Here is a 17,458-nt window from a genome sequence, read left to right as displayed (position 1 = left end):
GACTGGGCCTGGAGGAAGCCTAATGTCCTAATAAAATCGAGGGGGAGGCTGTCAAGTTATTAAGATGCATAAAAGGCCTTGAAATTGTAGCCAGGTGCTTAGGATTGAGTTGTAAACACCCATAAGTAATTCAGACGAATAGGACTATGAGTAATAGCCTACATTGATGGAGTGTATGAAGTTTTGCAGAGGGCTTTTCCTGTGTTATCTCATTATAACAACCCTGGAAAGTAGGTGCTGTTATTATTCCCACTTTAAAGAGGAGGAAACTGAGGGGGACAAATGTGAAGTAGCTTACTCAGGGTCACATAACTAATAATGTCTGATGGCAAATTTGAACTTTATCTTCCTGCCATCAAGTCTACCCACCACCACTCTATCTACTTGCTTCCTGGCTACTTGCAGAATTTCAGCCATCACGGATAGTAGGTGAAGTTGTGCAATGACTACATCAGGTGTGTAGTGTTATATTTCTGTCTTAAGTCGAGAGACTGCTTGGGCTGTAGGTAGACTGAATCTCCTGGAGGAGAGCCTTGTGGTTTTCAAAGAAGCCTCTCCATGTTCTAGGTTGGTAAGGTTGAAACCAGGCTTTGATGGGAGACAAAGGAAGGGATACATGACTGAGGTCAGGACATTGAAGGTGGAGGAATATTACCTAGAGGAGGAAAGGTTAGAGAGGACATCTGGACAATTGGAGCCTCTTCTTGAAGGGGAAAGAGCTGGCTGCTCATTCCTCCCCCCCCCCCCCCCCAGAACACAGGATCACACTTATTCCCAGAAGCTCCCAGGGAGGGATCATCCTGCAAAAAAGAGGCAGAAGGGCAGCTAGGTGGAAGTGGACAGAATGCCAGGCATAGAGGCAGGAAGCCCTGGTTTCAAATCTGACCCTAAACACATCTTAGCTGTGCGATCCTGATTAGGTCACTTAACTCCCACTGCCTAGCCTTTACTGTTTTTCTGCCTTAGAACTAATACTTTGTATTGATTCTGAGTCAGTAGGTAAAGGTTTTTAAAAAAAAAAAAGAGGCAGAAGAGAGGAGCAATGGTAGTTAGTGCCATTCTTCCCAGGAGCACCAATAGGCATTTGTTTTCTGACCCATTCAAAGCAATGAGAATGATCTCTTGTTTCCCTGGGATGGGAACCCAGTTCAGGACAAGATCCTTCTGAGATGACAAGTCCTCAAGCCAAGTCATCCTCCATTTGATCACAGGTGACCATTCCAGGAGGCACTTACAAACTATTGCCAAGGATTATAGTGTTTTAGACAAGAACCTGGAGACTATGGATGCATAGGTTGGGTTTTGCCACTCACTGAAGGCATGGGATGAAAAGGAGGGAGGGGATCTGGAAGGGGAACACTGGTGAAGAAGATGCTCTACACTAATGGGATTTGACTAAACCATGATTTAAAATATGGTGATTACAGCCTCCTGACCAGAGAAGGAGTACATTTAACAAAGGTCAGGGTACCAGGGATCTGGCAAGCCAAAAGGACTTTCAACTAAAGAGACCTTCTGGGAAATGACTACTTCCTTATTGAGTTTATGACAGGGAAGGAGAGAAAAAACTGGCCTCTTTTGACCCAGTCAACCTATACTGAGGGAAAAGCAGATTTCAAAGGGTCCTGAGGTAAAATAGGTAGGAGCCCATGAAATAATATGCTCCAGGGATGCTAGCCTCACAAGGATGGGAAATGCTTAAGAAGGAAAGCTTGAAAACTAAGGGAAACATTTCCAAAGAGGAAGAAAAAATAGGTGTTGCCTGGAGAGACCAAAAGGGATACACTACCAATGCAACTTCAATTTTAAATGAAATATACAGAAAGTGGAAACTAGACCAAGTACCAAAAAATGAATCTAAGATTCATAAAAAGGATGTCAGGAGTGCTGGAGCTCTGAATGAACTGAGGACAAGAAGAAAGGTTAAAGCTAATTTGAGGGGAAGAAGAGGAAGAAAGAGAGAAGACCTTTTCTTAGGACAGACAGGACAATGTAAACTGATGACAAGAGAAAAAGATTACTGCTCATTTCTTTGCTTCTGGTTTTTTTTCCCCTGTAAAGAAGGAGGATCTTTATATTGGAAATGAAAAAACAAAGATGGCTTAATGAGTTGATACTCAAAATAAGTAGAGATATTAAGAGAACACCTGACAGCTCCAGATGAATTCAAGTCATGTGGCTCAAGAGAACTACATCTCTGAGTCCTAAAAGAACTGCTAGATATTATTGCTGAGTTCAATGTCAGTCATATTTAAAAGATACTCTAAAATGGGAAGGACCATTCAAGATTGTAGGTGGGCAAATATCCTGATTTTCACAAAAGGAAAGAAAACAGAGTACACAAACTATAGGTTAGTGAGATTGATTTTGATTCCTGGGAAATTTTTAGAACAGATGGGATTAAAGGGCTGATTGGTGATGATCTAGAAGGGAAGGTCATGATTACAAAGAGACAGCATGCTATCAGAAACAGATCATCCTAGACTAAACCTATCATCAATGGTTTCAGAATTGGTTGGATGGCCAAATCAAAGAGTAGTTTTAATGGTTCAGTGTCAGCATAGCAAGAGGTCTGCAGTGGAATATCCCAGTGACCTGTGTTTGGCTCTTTATTGTTTAACATTGTTATCATTGACACAAGCTTGGGGGCATTTTCAAGTCTACAGATGACACAAAGGTGGGAGAGATAGTATATTGGAAGCAGTGTCAGGATATTGGCAGAGTAGAGCCATGGTCTGGATCTAATAAGATGAATTTCAGTACCCTTAGGTACTTAGCTTCCCAAGGAAGGATGGAGAAGGCTTGGTTAAAGAGTAGTTATAACAAAATCTGGGAGTTTTAGTGGACTGCAAACTCAATGAGAATGATAAATGTGACCCAGCAGCAAAAAAGGGACCTTGTGCTAGTTTAGGAGAGACAGTGCTTCAAGGAATAGGAAGGTAGCACCACCTTCCCCTTACCAGATGTCATCAGAAATATTGTGTTCAGGACTGAGGACCATAGTTTAAGGACATAAGTTAGACCAGGATAGTATTGGGCTATGAATAATTGATTAAAGGACCTATCCATGTTTAACCTAGAGAAGATAAGATTTTGGGAAGATAGAATGATTGTGCCCAATCATTTGAAGAGCTGTCATGGGTGGAAAGTTTAAACTTCCTATATTTGGTCTCTTGAGTAGAACCGGGAGCAATGGGACAAAGTTACATGTTAGGACAAACTCCCAAAAATGAGTAATGAAATTGGGACTAAGTTGGCTCCAGGAAAGGATCAGTTCCCTTTCCTTAGGATTCTTCAAGAACAAACTAAAGGACGATCCCTTTCTTGCATGGTTTAGATTATGTACATCATAACATATTAAATGGATGATTTGTTAAGAGTAAAAGACTTATTGATGCAGGAGTTATCTATGAGTCAACCAAGTGAATATCAAAATATAAAAAGAAAAAATAACAATAAGAACAAGACACTTTATATTTGTGGAGTTCTACAGTGAGATCTTTGACAAAGTCTTTCCCCAGGAGCAAACTGGAGGAAACTGTGGAATGATGAACTTTTAGAAGCCCTAGGGGTCAGGGGGGCTTCAGCCAAACTAAAGGTTGGTGGCCTGGGGGTAAGGAACTTGAACAGAAACTTCAAGGATCAGTAATGCTACCAGGCAGCTAAAGAAAGCCATTGATGATGGTTTGATACATTTAGAGAGAACAACCTAATTTAGAGAATCCCTGTAATGCTTGAAAATGTATTTAATTATGATTTACACACACACACACACACACACACACACACACACACACAAACAGTTGAAACAACCAAACCTAATTTAAATAAATAACTGAACATCAAAAATGAGTTATGGACAATACAAATGATATCAGCTACAATACTTTCTTCTAGAAGGTAAACCATTTTAAATGACCATAAGAGGGAGGCCAGAAAGTTCTCCAAAATGCCTTAGCCTATAAATATCCATCTTACTCGCCAAAAGTAAAGATGGTTGCCAAGGGTAACTCTGCTTTCAGACATAAATTCATTTCCGAAATCTTACCAGAAAAAGTGATGGATAATTATGAGCAGTATTCTTTCATAAAGCATAGAAAAGCAGCAGAGAGTAAAACTAATCGAAAGAAAGCCTGACAAGCTATCCAACTAAGCAGTCAACCCAAGGGCATTCAAAGATGAAAATGGAAGAAAGACTACAAAGGGAAGAAAAGTGGAAAAGGTCTGCAAAAATCATTTTAACAGACTCTTCCCCATGGAGGACAGCAGGATCACATTCTTGGATCCTAACATCTGAAGTCCTTTCAGAGGATGCAGAAATGGCACTAAAAAAGAAAAGGCAGGAAAGGCAGGAAAAACAGTCAAATTAGTCCAAGTGTATATAGAAGAAATCTTTGTCGGAAGCAGTATAATTGTGAGAGTTATCTAGAAATAAATATACAAGTGTCTGAAGGAGGGGAAGAGATCAAAGATTTGGAAAAGCTTAAAGACTAGGAGAACAAACCGATGTGTACATAGGGTGGGGGTGGGAGTGGGGTTGGAGTGAAGAGGTTGAGGACTATATACTCAGCATATGCATGTGTATGTGAGAGAAGTGACTGAGATTCAGATATCTGCTTATCCCCCCCACTGACCACTTTTGCCACTGAGGATCCCTAAGTCTCCCTCATCCACAGCCTGAGCCTTTTATTTCCATTGATCCCTAAATTTTCTCCCGTGGCTTTTAGATTTCTCCTACCTCCCCTACTGACCCCACATTTACCTCCACCCTTGCTAACCTCCCATTTCTCCTTAGTGCCCCAGACCTGCCCCCTTCCTCCTTCTACATGGTCCGAATCATCTCCAAAGCTCCATGTATGGTGCTCAGACTTGGTTTCCCCATTGGCACACCGGCCCAGTTACGCAATAAGGTAAGGTCATGAGGCCTGGGAGTGGATTGGGTTGGAATACAGTTAATCTTACCATTTTCCTCTGAATCCCTCCTGGGAAAGTAGTAATCTCCTCTTTCTAAAGGGTGGCAGGGACCCAGGGAGATGGGCAGAGAACGTAGAACTCTTGCTCCTCTCTCCCTACCATTGCTTCTCCTCCATCCCTGTGAGTGTCTGGGTAAATTTATATCCCTTTCTTAGTTCCATGGATCCAATGTAAGTGGGGATGGGAATCTGGCTGTGTCCTCTCTATGGCACGGGGGAGTCACCCAGAGATTTAGAAGCAGCAGAATTGGGTTGGAATCCTGAATCTACCATTTACCTTTCTTGTTGCCTTGATAGTAAGTCCTTCTCTTTGGATCTTAGTTTCATTGAAGGGGTTGGACTATGACTTTCAGCCAGCCCTAGATCTGGAATCACACGATTCTCTGACCATTACTGACAGAAAAGAGAATGACTCTTTGCTTTTGGATTTGGCCCCCAGATTGTGGATGAGCTGCGGGAGGAGATCTTGAAGCTGCGCTTCCCCCACCGTGTACAGAGCAAGGAGGCCACCCCCAAGGTGAAGCGGAAAGGGCTTGGGGCAGGCAACTCCCCCTCAAAATCTCCCCCACTTCTTGTGCCTCAACCCACTTTATCTGATCGACCCTGCCTAATAGTCCTGCAGAAGCCCCTGGACAAGTTGCTGATCAGGTCAGACAACTGAGGGATGGGTCTAATGAGGTGGGGTGCAAAGAGTCTAGAGGAGACAGGGTGCTGAGGTGGGCATTGAGGGATCTGGAAGTGACAGGAGTTTGTGTTGGGACTTAGAAATGTGAAGTAAGGTTTTAGTGGGAACTGATGGAACTGAAGGGTCTGGGGAAACTGGGAGATCTAAGGGAATGACCATGCTACACTCTCCCAGACCTTTGTGTGTAATCAGTGCTTGCTGATCAATGGCTACTTTAATGACAGATAGAGACCATCTCTAACTCTCCTGTTTCTGTTGCTCTAAGCCCCTCCAACTCATCATTTGTCTTCCCCTCCTTAGTGCCAGCTTTGGAAGAAGAGGTGACCTTTCCCTTTGGCACCTTCTCCCCATGGACATTGCCCTGGTGATCACTGATACTCCTGCTTGATAGGCTTCTGTGCTGCCTGTAAATATGTCCAGCTTTCAGTTGTCCTCAAGAAATCCTTCCTTGCCCCTGCCATCAACTCAGATCATTATCTCACAGCTCCCCTCTCCTCTAGCAACTTAATGGGGTGAAAACCCCCAAACAAAAACTGTCTGCACTCTTGGTGTCCACTTCCTGGTTTCTTACTTATTTTTCTACTCCACAGTTTGTCTTTTTCCCTCCTCACTCAAAAGCAACTGCTCTCTTTAGAGTTCCCAAATGTCTCCTAATTGCCAGATCTTTGATCAATCAGTCAGTCAGTAAACATTTATTCAGCTCCTTCTATGTGCCAGGTATTGTGCTAAGCACTGAGGCTTCAGAGAAAGGTAAGAGACAGTCTCAAGGAACTCAGTCAGAGGGGAGCAACAACATGGATACAACTTTGAACAAAGAAGCTATCAACAAGATAAATTGGAGATAATCAGAAATGGCAAGGTGCTAATATTAGGGGGTACAGGAGAGACTTTTTATAGTAGATGGGATTTTAGCTGGAAATTGAAAGAAGCAGAGCTGAGGAGGGAGAGTAGTCCAGGCATAGAGCAGTCAGTAAAAATGAATGGCCAGGAAGCCAGTCCTACTCTTGCTTCTTTGCAGCCTTCAACTTTACTGAGTAGGCCTTGCTTCAATATTCTCTCCTCAGATCTCCTAGTTTTCCCTACTTGTTTAAGCTTCTTTCACACTGAACACCAGGGCTCTGTCCTGAATCCCCTTCCCTTCTCTCTCTACTGTTCAGGTGATTTCATCAGCTCCCATGGGTTGATTCAGTCAGTCACCCAGCATTTATTAGTCTTACTGTATGCCAGGCACATAGTGTGTGCTAGTGATACAAAGACAAAACTAGACACAGCCTACTAGGGACCAGTGTATACAAACATAAATTAAAAAAAAAAAAAGTAGATACAAGAGAAATACAAGGGGATTTAGGGGTAGGGTACTGGGAGCTAAGGGGAACTAAAGACCCCCACATAGACTATGACATTTGAGCTGAGCTTTGAAGGGATTCTAAAGGGAAGGAAGAGAGCATTCCAGATATGAGGAGCCAGCCTGGGCAAAGGCCCAGAGTTGGGAACTGGAAAGTCCTCTTGTAGAAATAGCAGTGAGGCCAGACAACTGTGCTGTAGAGTGTGTGAATAGGAATAATGTGTAATCAGCCTGGAAAGATAGAAGGGGACAGGTCAGGAAGGGTTTTAAATACTCAACAGAGGTTTGAATTTCACTGCAGAGGTATTAGGGAGCCCCTGGGTTTTTTGACCTCCCCTAGGCAGTGATGGGCAAACTATGGCCTGGATTTGGCCAGTGGGGAATAGTTTGCCCATCACTGCCCTAGAGTGACATGGTCAGACGTATACTCTAGAAGTATTGTGGAGAATATTTGGAGGTGGGGAGCTATCTGAGGCAGAGAGACAATTACATATTCAAAGTGAGAAGTGCTGAGGACCAAAATTAGGGTGATGATGGTAGATGTATATGAGAAATGTGAAGACTGAAAAAGATTTGGTAATGATTGGATGTGGGGAATGAGTGGTAGTAAGGAGGCAAGGGTGATAGACACTAATACTAAGCCAGGGTGATTAGGAGGACATGCTGCCCTCAGCAGAAATACGGAATTGGGGAGGATGTCATGAGTTCAGTTTTGGATACCATGAAGAGGAAATGACCAATAGACAGTTAGAAATACAGGAGAGGGGCCAAGTCTGGATTTATAAATATGGGAGTCATCTTTCTAGAGACAATAATCGAACTCACAGAAAATAGTGAAATCACCAAGACAAATCCAGGATGAACCCATAGTTAATGGGTTGTACCCATAGTTAATGGGAGGACATGGATGAATATTCAGTAAAAATATCCATTGAGAAGAAGCATTCAGACAGGGAGGAGGAGAACCAGAACAGGCAGAACCAAGAAAGGAGAGTGTCCAGGAAAAAAGGGCGATGGACAATGTCAGAGACCGCACAAAGGTCAGGGAAAAGGTCAGGCTGGAGAAAAGGCCATGGACCATGCAATGTTGAGATTACTGGTGACCTGAGAGAGCTGTGTCAGTGAGTGATGGGACTTCAGAAATGAGCCGGAGGATAGGAAGGCCTAGAGGTAGCCAAGATAGATTTTTTCCTGGGAGTTTGCCTTTAAAAGGTAGGCGTGGGGAGTTGAAGAGAGTTTTTTAAGGTGGGGAAGATAAGAGTAGCAGAAATAAGTGAGAGGGACAGAGACAGAGACAGAGACAGAGACAGACAGAGAGGAAGGGAGGGAGAGAGGAAGAGACAGAAAGACAAACAGAGATAGGGATTGCGTGAATAGAGATAGGGGGCTAGCTGTGACAAGGCCCAGGAGAGGATGGTGTAGTTACCTAGGCACATGGAGAGCTGGATGGGGAGGGGTTTAAGATGAGAGAGAAGACTCATAGAGTTCTTGATCTTGGAAGCAGAACAGTTTTTGGTGGTGGTGAGGTCAAAAGTGTGCTTGTCCCCGTTTGTGACTGAGGTGGAAAAAAAGGAGGTCCCAGGAGTGGATGAGCTTGGAGTTCAAGGTGTTGGGGGCAACAGCAATCCATCCACATGTTGAAATCCCTGGGTATTAAAACAGAGGCTGGGGTGGAAAGGAAGGAGTCTGGGAGCCAAGTACTGGAACCCCAAGGGAAAGGAGAATATGTGCCATAACAAATATTTTAAATATCACAATGGCCCTTTCTTTTGCCATTACTATTGCTTCCATCCCCTACTAAAAACAAAGAAAGAGGAGTAACCCTTATAATACAAGCTGGCTAGTAAGCTAGAGGAATCCCCCCAGAGGCCACACCCTGTACTGTACCTCATATCCCATCTCCTCTTTGGGAGGAGGCTAGGAATGTGCTTCAAGCTGGCTTGTTACCTTGATCAGGGTTCTGAAGTCTTTCAAAGATATCCATCTTTCTCATGTTGTCCTTGTATGAATGCCCTTCACTCTGGCAGCTCCAACTACCTGGGTCTGAAATTGTGTCTTTCATTATTTCTTTTAGCACAGTAATATTCCATTATATTCATATGCTGTAATTTGTTCTACAGTTCCCCAGAGGATGGGCATCCTCTTGGATTCTAGTTATTTTCTTTTTTCCTTTTAACCCTCCCATTAAGAATTAGGAAGTTCACCACCTACAGTGAAGGTGTTAAGGAAATGTTTTTTGAATTGGACTGAAGTCTGGGATGTAGAGTGGGGACATAGAGGAGTAGCACAGGGGGAAGAACAGGGGCCTTTTCTTGGAGGCAGAAGTGTTGGGACTAAAGGGATATTGAGAAAGTTCCCCTCAGGAATAAGGAGGTATGGTTCCTAGGGAGACTGGGAGTAATATTTTGGTTCCTCTGATGCATAGGTATGAAAAGCTACCCTTGGATTACCGGGCACCCTTCATGCTGACCCTGGAGCCTCCAGGCCCATTGCCCCTGGTATCTGGCCGCTCAGCCTCCTCCAGCCTGGCCTCCTTGTCACGATACCTCTATCATCAGCGATGGGTCTGGACTGTCCAGCCTGCTCTGGCCCCTGTCCTCCCTCTTAGTGCTGTCGCCCAGCTGCTCTCCACACTTACTGAGTAAGTGATCTGACCTTGACATGTTCCTCCTTAGCCCCTCCAAGATGGTGGGGCCTGCAGGGGTGTTCCTCAGTTCTGTTGATTCTCTGTTTCTGACTTAACCTCTTCTGGGCTCCAGAGTCCGTCTGGCTGAGGGTTTCCATTTTGCCTCCAGTGGGGAAGGAATCATCACAATGGTCCTAGAGCTTCCAATCCAGGTATTTTCGCTTCTTCCCATCCTCAAGGAGCCCCTACTACCTCTCAGGGACACTGCCCCTTTCCTCTATCTGCCAACACATAAGAAATTTAAACCTCTTAGTTCTGAATGACATCCATGGGGAGTAGAAACAGGGCTCCAGGGATCCCAGCCTCAGGTAACCCATGCAGCTTCTAGTACCCAGGGAAGTCCCTGATGCTTCCTTCTCACTTTCCCACTACCCCCATGCTGTAAATGCTTAATTCTTCCAAACTTAATCTTGGGTATCCCTTCCTTAGCCTTGGATGCTGAGACAGAGGATGGGTTTCTTAAAGGAGCATGACTAATAAAGCAAAGAATGAAGGTGTGCCTAGTGCCCAAGTCTTGCCATTTCATCCCGACATGCTTGTGGTCTAGTACCATTTCTAGATCAACCAGCTTGGCTCCTGTTCCAGATCCCCCTGGGCATATGGCTTCTGCCACTGGAGCTTCTTCTGCAGGGCAAGCCTTGTTTGGGCCTACATCAGGCCCCTTCTCCTTTGTTGGGCCTACACACCAGGCCCCTTCTTTCTGACCCCTGGTGGTCCAGTCACAAGTCTGACCCTTTCTCTTCTGTCTTCCAGTCCCTGTCACATGGTTTGTCCCTCCAGCCCCTGGGTTGGTATTGACCATGAGCTTCTCTGCTCCTTAAGCTCAGTGGCACTGCAGCATTCTCAGCTTAGCAAGATCCTGCCATGCCCCTGGACCTATCCCACATTTCCCAGCAGGAATGGGGTGGCATGGGGTTTTGTTTGTGTTTCTCATGTCCTTGTCCCTACTGACAGAGTGAGTCTCCTGGTGTGGCAGGAGGAAATGAAACCCCTACATGCATTGTGCAGTATCTCCTCTTCCCTCCTCATTCCACCTCTACCAAGGACAGGTGAGCCTGGAACCCAGGGATGCCCCAACTCTATGCCTGCTAGTGACCATGGGGTACATGTCTTAGCCCCTGTGACATCTGGCCCCTCTCTGAGGGTCTTTCCTGGGCAGTTTTTCTACAGATGATGACAATGATGCAGAAGTAGAAGCCCTGGAGGGGGATTCTGAGCTGAACTTGGTCACTGAGGTCTGGGTGGAGCCCCAGTGTGGGCGTGTGGGCCCTGGCCCTGAGGGCTGCAGGCATCTACGTGGCCTGACCTACCCCGAGATTCCCCGAGCGGTGAGTCCAGGCCCCATCCCAGCCCCACCACCTCTTTGGCCACCAGACTGGCCTCAAGCCCTCACTGGGGCCTCTGCTCCTCTCTTCCTTGTAGCTCTTTCCCAGGGATGCTGCCTGCGTTGGCTCCATGCTCAGCTTTGAGTACCTGAGCCATCTCTGCCAGAGCAAGGAATGGAGCCCCCCACCCCCTGAGCCCAAGGCTCCTGATGGTCAGTGCTGGCCAGCAAGGCTGGGAGGGAACATCCTGCCTCTTACCCAAGGCCAGATACTGAAGCCTCTCCCTTTCCTATCCAAGGACGTGACATGGTGGCAGGTTCCTGTGTCCATGAGATCCCATTCCGTTTTGACTTGATGCAGCTATTGCTACGCTGCCAGCGAATGCAAACATCCTTTGTCCTGCTCACTAGAGGTGGTCCAGCTGGGACCTTCCAGGCTTGCAAAGGGAGGGCAGAATGGGATATGAGGCAGGGTCTCAGGGGATCCAATGGGAGGGTCAGGGTTTCAGAGGGTCCTGTGGATGGGGACAGGGCTCCAGAGGGTCCTATAGGTGGGGTCAGGGCCTCAGAGGATCCTATGGGTGGGGACAGGGCCTCCGGGGATCCAGTGGGAGGGTCAAGACTTCAGGGGATTCTGTGGGGTGTGGGGAGCTTGACTGGGAGCCCCTAGGACCAGTAGTAGAAAAGGGCAGAGGCTCAGGTTTTGAGCTGATTCTGTGCTGTTCAGAGGCTGAAGGCCCTAGCCCTGAGGCCCACTGTCCTGCCAATGATACCCTGCTGGGCCTGCTGCACCGCTGCTTGGGGCAGGAGCTGAGTGACCGTGAACTCCCTCTTTCTGCTGCTGAACAAAAGACCTTTCTGAGCCAGGTGTTGCAATGGGGATCCCCAGGCCCAGGTGAGAGGTCTTGATCCTTAGATCCCCTCCCCACTTGCTACCCTTCTGATTAAGGCCCTGGCCTGGCTGCCCACCAACACAGTCCTTTTCTTGCTTCCAGAGGCACGTCCCTCCCTGGAGCACCAGGGTCGCACAGGCAGCTCTCAGGATGTGAGTAATTCTGTGGTCACAGCTCCATTGAGTCTGGATTCTCTTCCCTGAGCCCCCTTCTGAGGCTGGCCAAGGCAGGATGGGGGGCATTCCTGCATGGCAGGAGGGAGGAGGATATTGGGAGTGAGCAGGCTAGCATTTGGCTTCTCTTAAGGATCTGCTCCATTGACCTCTACACAGCTTCCTGTGGAGACCTCACCCCCTCAATGGCGTTGCTATGGCCGGCTTGTGACGCCACAGCATGTGCTGCTCACCTTCCTCCCAAGCACCCTCACAGGTAAGGCCTTTCTGTCACCCACTGAGGGGAGATGCTGTTCCCTGCTCTCTATACTAGTTCTCACTTTGGAGTAGGCAGGCAAGGGACCTGGGACAGAGATCACTGCCTTCACTTGGGAACATCAAGGCTTACCGAGCTGTCATGGGTCATGGAGCAGAATGGTTCTAGAGAGGCCTCTGGTTCATTCCAGGGCAAGCTGGAAGCTACTGAGGCCCCTTTCTGATGAGGGGTGTGATTAGGGTTGTCAGCACCACTCCACCTAAAGGCAGAAGCCCCAGGGCTTTATCCTTAAAATCATTTGTAGTTGAGGGATGAAAACTTAATTCATTTTAGAGAGTATGTCCTTCCTTTTAGTTCCAGTCTCAGGCTCCCAGAGCCTCCCTTTTCTCTGACACCTTTATATCCATTCATGCCAAATCCCTGGAGGCTGCTAGGCTCATCAGTATTCCCTCCTTCCCTCTTGACCTTCAGCTGGCCAGCATTGTCCTGACTATGACTCTTGTCGTGGGCCCAGGTTCCCCTTAGCATCCTTCAAGGGGACCTTGGGCAGTTTCAGATCCCCTGCATTCTTTTTTTAAACTAATATTTTATTTTTAACTCAATTATATGAAAAAATAATTTTTAAACCTTAATTTTCATTAAGTTTAAGCCAAATTCTCACCCTCCCCACTCCTGAAGATAGCAAGCAGTCTGCTATCAATTTTACATGTATGATAGTGTAAAACATCTTTCCACATTAGTCCTTTTGTGAAAGAGAACTCAAACAAAAGAAAAGGGAGGAAATAAAGTGAAATGTAGTATGTCTCAATCTGCATTCAGGCTTGAGATTCCATCAGATATTTCTCTAGAGGCAGATGGCATTTTTCATTATGAGTCCTTGAGGATTTTCTTGGATCACTGTATTGCTAGGAATTGCTAAGCCAGGCCTAAATGTTCATCACATCATATTGCTGTCACTATGAACAATGTTCTGCTTCTGCTCACTTCACTTTGCATCAGTTCATGTAGGTCTTTCCAGGCTTTTCTGAAATCATCCAGTTCATCATTTCTTTTTTTTTTTTTTTTTAAACCCTTGTACTTCGGTGTATTGTCTCATAGGTGGAAGACTGGTAAGGGTAGGCAATGAGGGTCAAGTGACTTGCCCAGGGTCACACAGCTGGGAAGTGGCTGAGGCCGGGTTTGAACCTAGGACCTCCCGTCTCTAGGCCTGACTCTCACTCCACTGAGCTACCCAGCTGCCCCCATCATTTCTTATAAAACAGTTACCATCAGATACCACAACTTGTTCAGCCATTCCCCAATTGATGGACATCTGCTCAGTTTCCAGTTCTTTGCCCCATAAAAACAGCTGCTAGAGGGGGCAGCTGAGTAGCTCAGTGGATTGAGAGTCAGGCCTAGAGACGGGAGGTCCTAGGTTCAAATCTGGCCTCAGATACTTCCCAGCTGTGTGACCCTGGGCAAGTCACTTGATCCCCATTGCCTACCCTTACCTCTCTTCTGCCTTGGAGCCAATACACAGTATTGACTCCAAAACGGAAGGTAAGGGTTTAAAAAAAAAAAAAACAGCTGCTAGAAGTATTTTTGCACCAACAGGTCTTTTCCCCCCTTTTAAAATTTCTTTGAGATACAGACCTAATAGTGGTATTTCTGGCTCAAAGGGTATGCACAGTTTTAAAGTTCTTTGGTTCCCCTACATTCTTGACCAATTCAGTTCTCCTTTCTCTCCGAACACTCCCAGATGTCCAGCGACTAGTTGCTTGCGGTCTTGGCCGACCCCTTCAGGAAGAGATGAGGCCTGCACTGGGGGAGTGGAATGCCATCTCTAGCCCTGAGGATATAGGAGGAGCGGGCCAGAAGGATACCAAAGCCATCATCCCTGCCCTCAGTGTGACCCCTGCCAATGGTAAGGTCTCTCCTGTGGGTCAGGGGAAAAGGTACTGTGGGCCCAGTGTGACTCAGGCCTTGGGCCATCATCATTCATTGAGCACCTACAGTGTCCCAGGCTCTGGGCTAGGGGATAAAGTTCCAAAAAGATTGTTATAAACATAGAGTCTAACGGGTCCAGAGGTGAACTAAGGGATTAGGGAGGGCCAGGTGGTAAGGGGGAACCATGATGCTGCCTCTCCTCTCATTCCCTGTAGACCGAGTCCAGGATCAGAGGGAGCTCGCTCCACCTTCTGGAAAGGACCCCCAAGCCTGGCCTGGGCGTCAGTCCTCCCAAACTGAGGGGGGGGAAGGACCGCGCACTCGCTGTCCAGTCTATGTCTACAGCTGCTCATTAGATGCACTGAGAGAGCAGGTGGTCAGCACACAGCCCTGCAGGTCTCCTCAAGAACTTACCCTCACGTGAGTGCCTCCCAGCCCTCCACTTTTCCATGACATTTGTGCAGCGCACAATGGGCTAGACCAGTGATGGGCAAGCTTTTTAAAGAGGGGCCAAAGGAAAGGAAATGCTCCTCTGTCAGTCTGTTTCTAAGGCAACTCTTTCGAAGTTTCATTGTATTGTATCCTACTCATTGTATTCGTCAGATTAGGAATAATGTCACTTGGTGGGATAGAACATTTCAGGGGGCCCCCATCTGGCTTGCAAGCCATAGTTTGCCCATCACTGGGCTAGGGGGTTTGCATGCTGTTAGATGGACAAGTTATGTGGGGGTGAGAGGGGATGGACAGATGGATGGGTTGGATGGACAGACAGAGCGATTGGATTAAACAGACAGATGGGCCTGAAGGATGGGATGGATGGATGGACAAGTGGTCTGGAAGTGTTTGCAAATGGGAATCTGGGATTAGGGAAGCTGACCGTGTTGCATGGATCTCTTGAGGCCCACATTCCTCCATCCAGGTCTCAGTTCCTTGAGCACCCTTCCCCTACATCTGCCTGGCTGGACCCCAAGTTCAAGGAAGTGGCAGATCACTGTGCCCTGCTTCAGGAACATGCCCAACGTTGCTATGTCCGAGGTGAACAGCTGGGTTTGGGTAGATTGGGGTAGCCTTTGATAACTGTGCACCCTGGGGGAGGGGCTTTGGCCAATTGACACCCCATTCACCCCACCCAGGCCTGTTCCGCAGCCTCCAGCAGGCCCATGCCGTGAGCTCCCAGGACCTCCTGGTAGCTGTGGATGCTTGTGAGGAGCTGCTTCAGGAGATTGACATCACACCATTCCTGTTGGCACTTTGTGGTCATGCTCATGGCCTGCTCCAGGGGCCTGGGAGCTATAGCCTCGAAGAGAGTTCTGAGCCTCGTGACAAGGCAGCCCTGGCTTCGGAGTTGAGGTGAGGTCAGCCACTAACCCCAGGTTATTTCCCTAAGCATGTCTTGTAGTAGATAAAGGCTTAAGGTGAATCCTAACTCAGCTGCTTCCTCTCTACACCTGTTTTCTCTTGTACAATTGAAGGAATTGGACTCAGTGATTTCCCAGTCCCTTCTAGCTAGCCCCAAGTGTTTGACCCTCATGAGCCAGTAACCTCTTTTGCACTCAGGACTTTGGGAATCAGGGAGGGGCCTGAGATGGAGTCCCTGCCCTTGGAACTTACTTTGGCTGCCAAGAATGGGGTAAGCTAGGGCCAGGGTTAGGGGGGGATTACAAACCTACTGCGAATGTCATTTTTAGGGCATGAAGGAAGTTCCGGAGTTAGGGGGATACCCTGACCCCCTGGACCAGAGCAGCTCTAGGATGTGGGGCCAGTGAGGCAAAAGGGCACTTTGGCCATCAGCCAGGGAAAAGTAGAAGCTCATGGCCTAGGTGGAGAATGAGTTAGTAGGAGCCAAGTCCAGTCTGGGCTGAGAACTCAGAAAATCAGTTTAGATTAAAAGGCCAAAGGCAGCCTGGTAGAACAGTGCATAGAATGTTGGACCTATCATCAGGAAGAGTCAAATCCCGCCTCAGAAACTTAACTGTGTGACTCTGGGCAAGTCATATAACCTCCCTAAACTACAGTTTCCTCGTCTATAAAATGGAGATGATGATAATAACATCTACTTCCCTGGGTTGATATGAAGATGAAGTGAGAGAATATATACCCAAATCTCAAAGTGCCATGTAATGCTAGCTATCATTAGATCTGATCCAGTTCCTGGCCATGGAAAGGAATTCTCTCCCTTGTGAGAGGAATTGCTCATATTGAGTGACACAATCAGTTATGCTGGTTGGAATCTGATAGAACTCACCAGCTGCTTGGAGAGGCCTGAGTGGGAAGGAGCTCCTTCTGGCTAAGGCAATCCACAAGCAATGGTAAAGCCCCTACTGTGTGCCAGACCCTGGGCCAAGTACTGGGAATATCATGAAAGGCAAAAGATAGTCCCTGCTCCCAAGGAGCTCCCTGTCCAGTGGAGGAGATGGCCCGCAAACAGTTATGATCAGACATGATGGGCAGGGGTTAATTGGAGAAAGTCACCAAAGGGGTTTTAGCTGGACCCAAAGGAAGTCATGGGAACTGGGAGGTAGAGGGTCTGTGTGAAGAACAACCAGTGGTCCTGGATCGAAGAGGACTTGAATGGAGCCCAAAGACCATCTTAGCAGGGCTTTGAACACCTGAAGCTTTTAGATTTGATCCTGGTCATAATTGGGAGCTCCCCCAGGTTCACCATGTTAGGGAAGTGGTATGGTCAACCCTGCACTTTGGGAAAATCACTTTGGTAGCTAGAGGAGAATGGTCCCTCTAGACACCCTCTAGAGACACTCTCCCATTGCTAGTGCAGTGGTCCAGGTGCGGGGTGGCACTGAATGTCAGAACAAAGAAGAGGCCCACACAAGTATTATTACAGTGGTAGAATCAAGAGGCCACAATTTGATCTAGGGAGTGAGAGGATTTGGACCCCTGAGCTGGGAGGGGAAAGCTTAGAGAGGAAAGAGAATGAGGTCCTTTTGGGACATGTTGAGCAGGAGATGTTTATAGGATGTTATGTTGGAGATGCCAGCCTGAATACTGGGGGAGGGGTAAGGGTTGGATAATTAGATCTGAGAATCATTGCTTAGAGATAGATGATTATCAGAATAATGGGAGCTGAGGAGATCATCAAGGAGCACTGTATCAAGAGAGAAAACAAGAGAAGAGAGCTGCCATGGTTAAAGGTCTTATGGTGGAGGACTGAAGGAAAAATGGAGAGGTCACATAGGCAG

At 47.0% G+C, this 17,458-nt stretch overlaps 1 protein-coding gene across 1 annotated transcript in view; it reads left to right on the top strand.

Annotated features, from left to right (window-relative positions):
- Nucleotides 1–17,458, top strand: part of SZT2 (SZT2 subunit of KICSTOR complex) — a 75,578-nt gene that overhangs the window by 19,839 nt on the left and 38,281 nt on the right. The window contains exons 14-28 of the mRNA XM_044674831.1: nt 4,796–4,910; nt 5,413–5,621; nt 9,429–9,644; nt 9,763–9,841; nt 10,644–10,738; nt 10,849–11,017; nt 11,112–11,226; nt 11,313–11,426; nt 11,741–11,908; nt 12,009–12,058; nt 12,239–12,335; nt 14,074–14,238; nt 14,477–14,681; nt 15,181–15,296; nt 15,395–15,611. Coding sequence (XP_044530766.1) covers nt 4,796–4,910; nt 5,413–5,621; nt 9,429–9,644; nt 9,763–9,841; nt 10,644–10,738; nt 10,849–11,017; nt 11,112–11,226; nt 11,313–11,426; nt 11,741–11,908; nt 12,009–12,058; nt 12,239–12,335; nt 14,074–14,238; nt 14,477–14,681; nt 15,181–15,296; nt 15,395–15,611 — 2,130 coding nt within the window. The remainder of the gene's footprint in view (nt 1–4,795; nt 4,911–5,412; nt 5,622–9,428; nt 9,645–9,762; nt 9,842–10,643; nt 10,739–10,848; nt 11,018–11,111; nt 11,227–11,312; nt 11,427–11,740; nt 11,909–12,008; nt 12,059–12,238; nt 12,336–14,073; nt 14,239–14,476; nt 14,682–15,180; nt 15,297–15,394; nt 15,612–17,458) is intronic.

The sequence above is a fragment of the Gracilinanus agilis genome, chromosome 4 (assembly GCF_016433145.1).
Source record: "Gracilinanus agilis isolate LMUSP501 chromosome 4, AgileGrace, whole genome shotgun sequence".
Classification (NCBI taxonomy): Eukaryota; Metazoa; Chordata; class Mammalia; order Didelphimorphia; family Didelphidae; genus Gracilinanus; species Gracilinanus agilis.
Note: the sequence above shows the minus strand (reverse complement) of the source record. Positions and strands in the feature narration are given on the sequence as shown.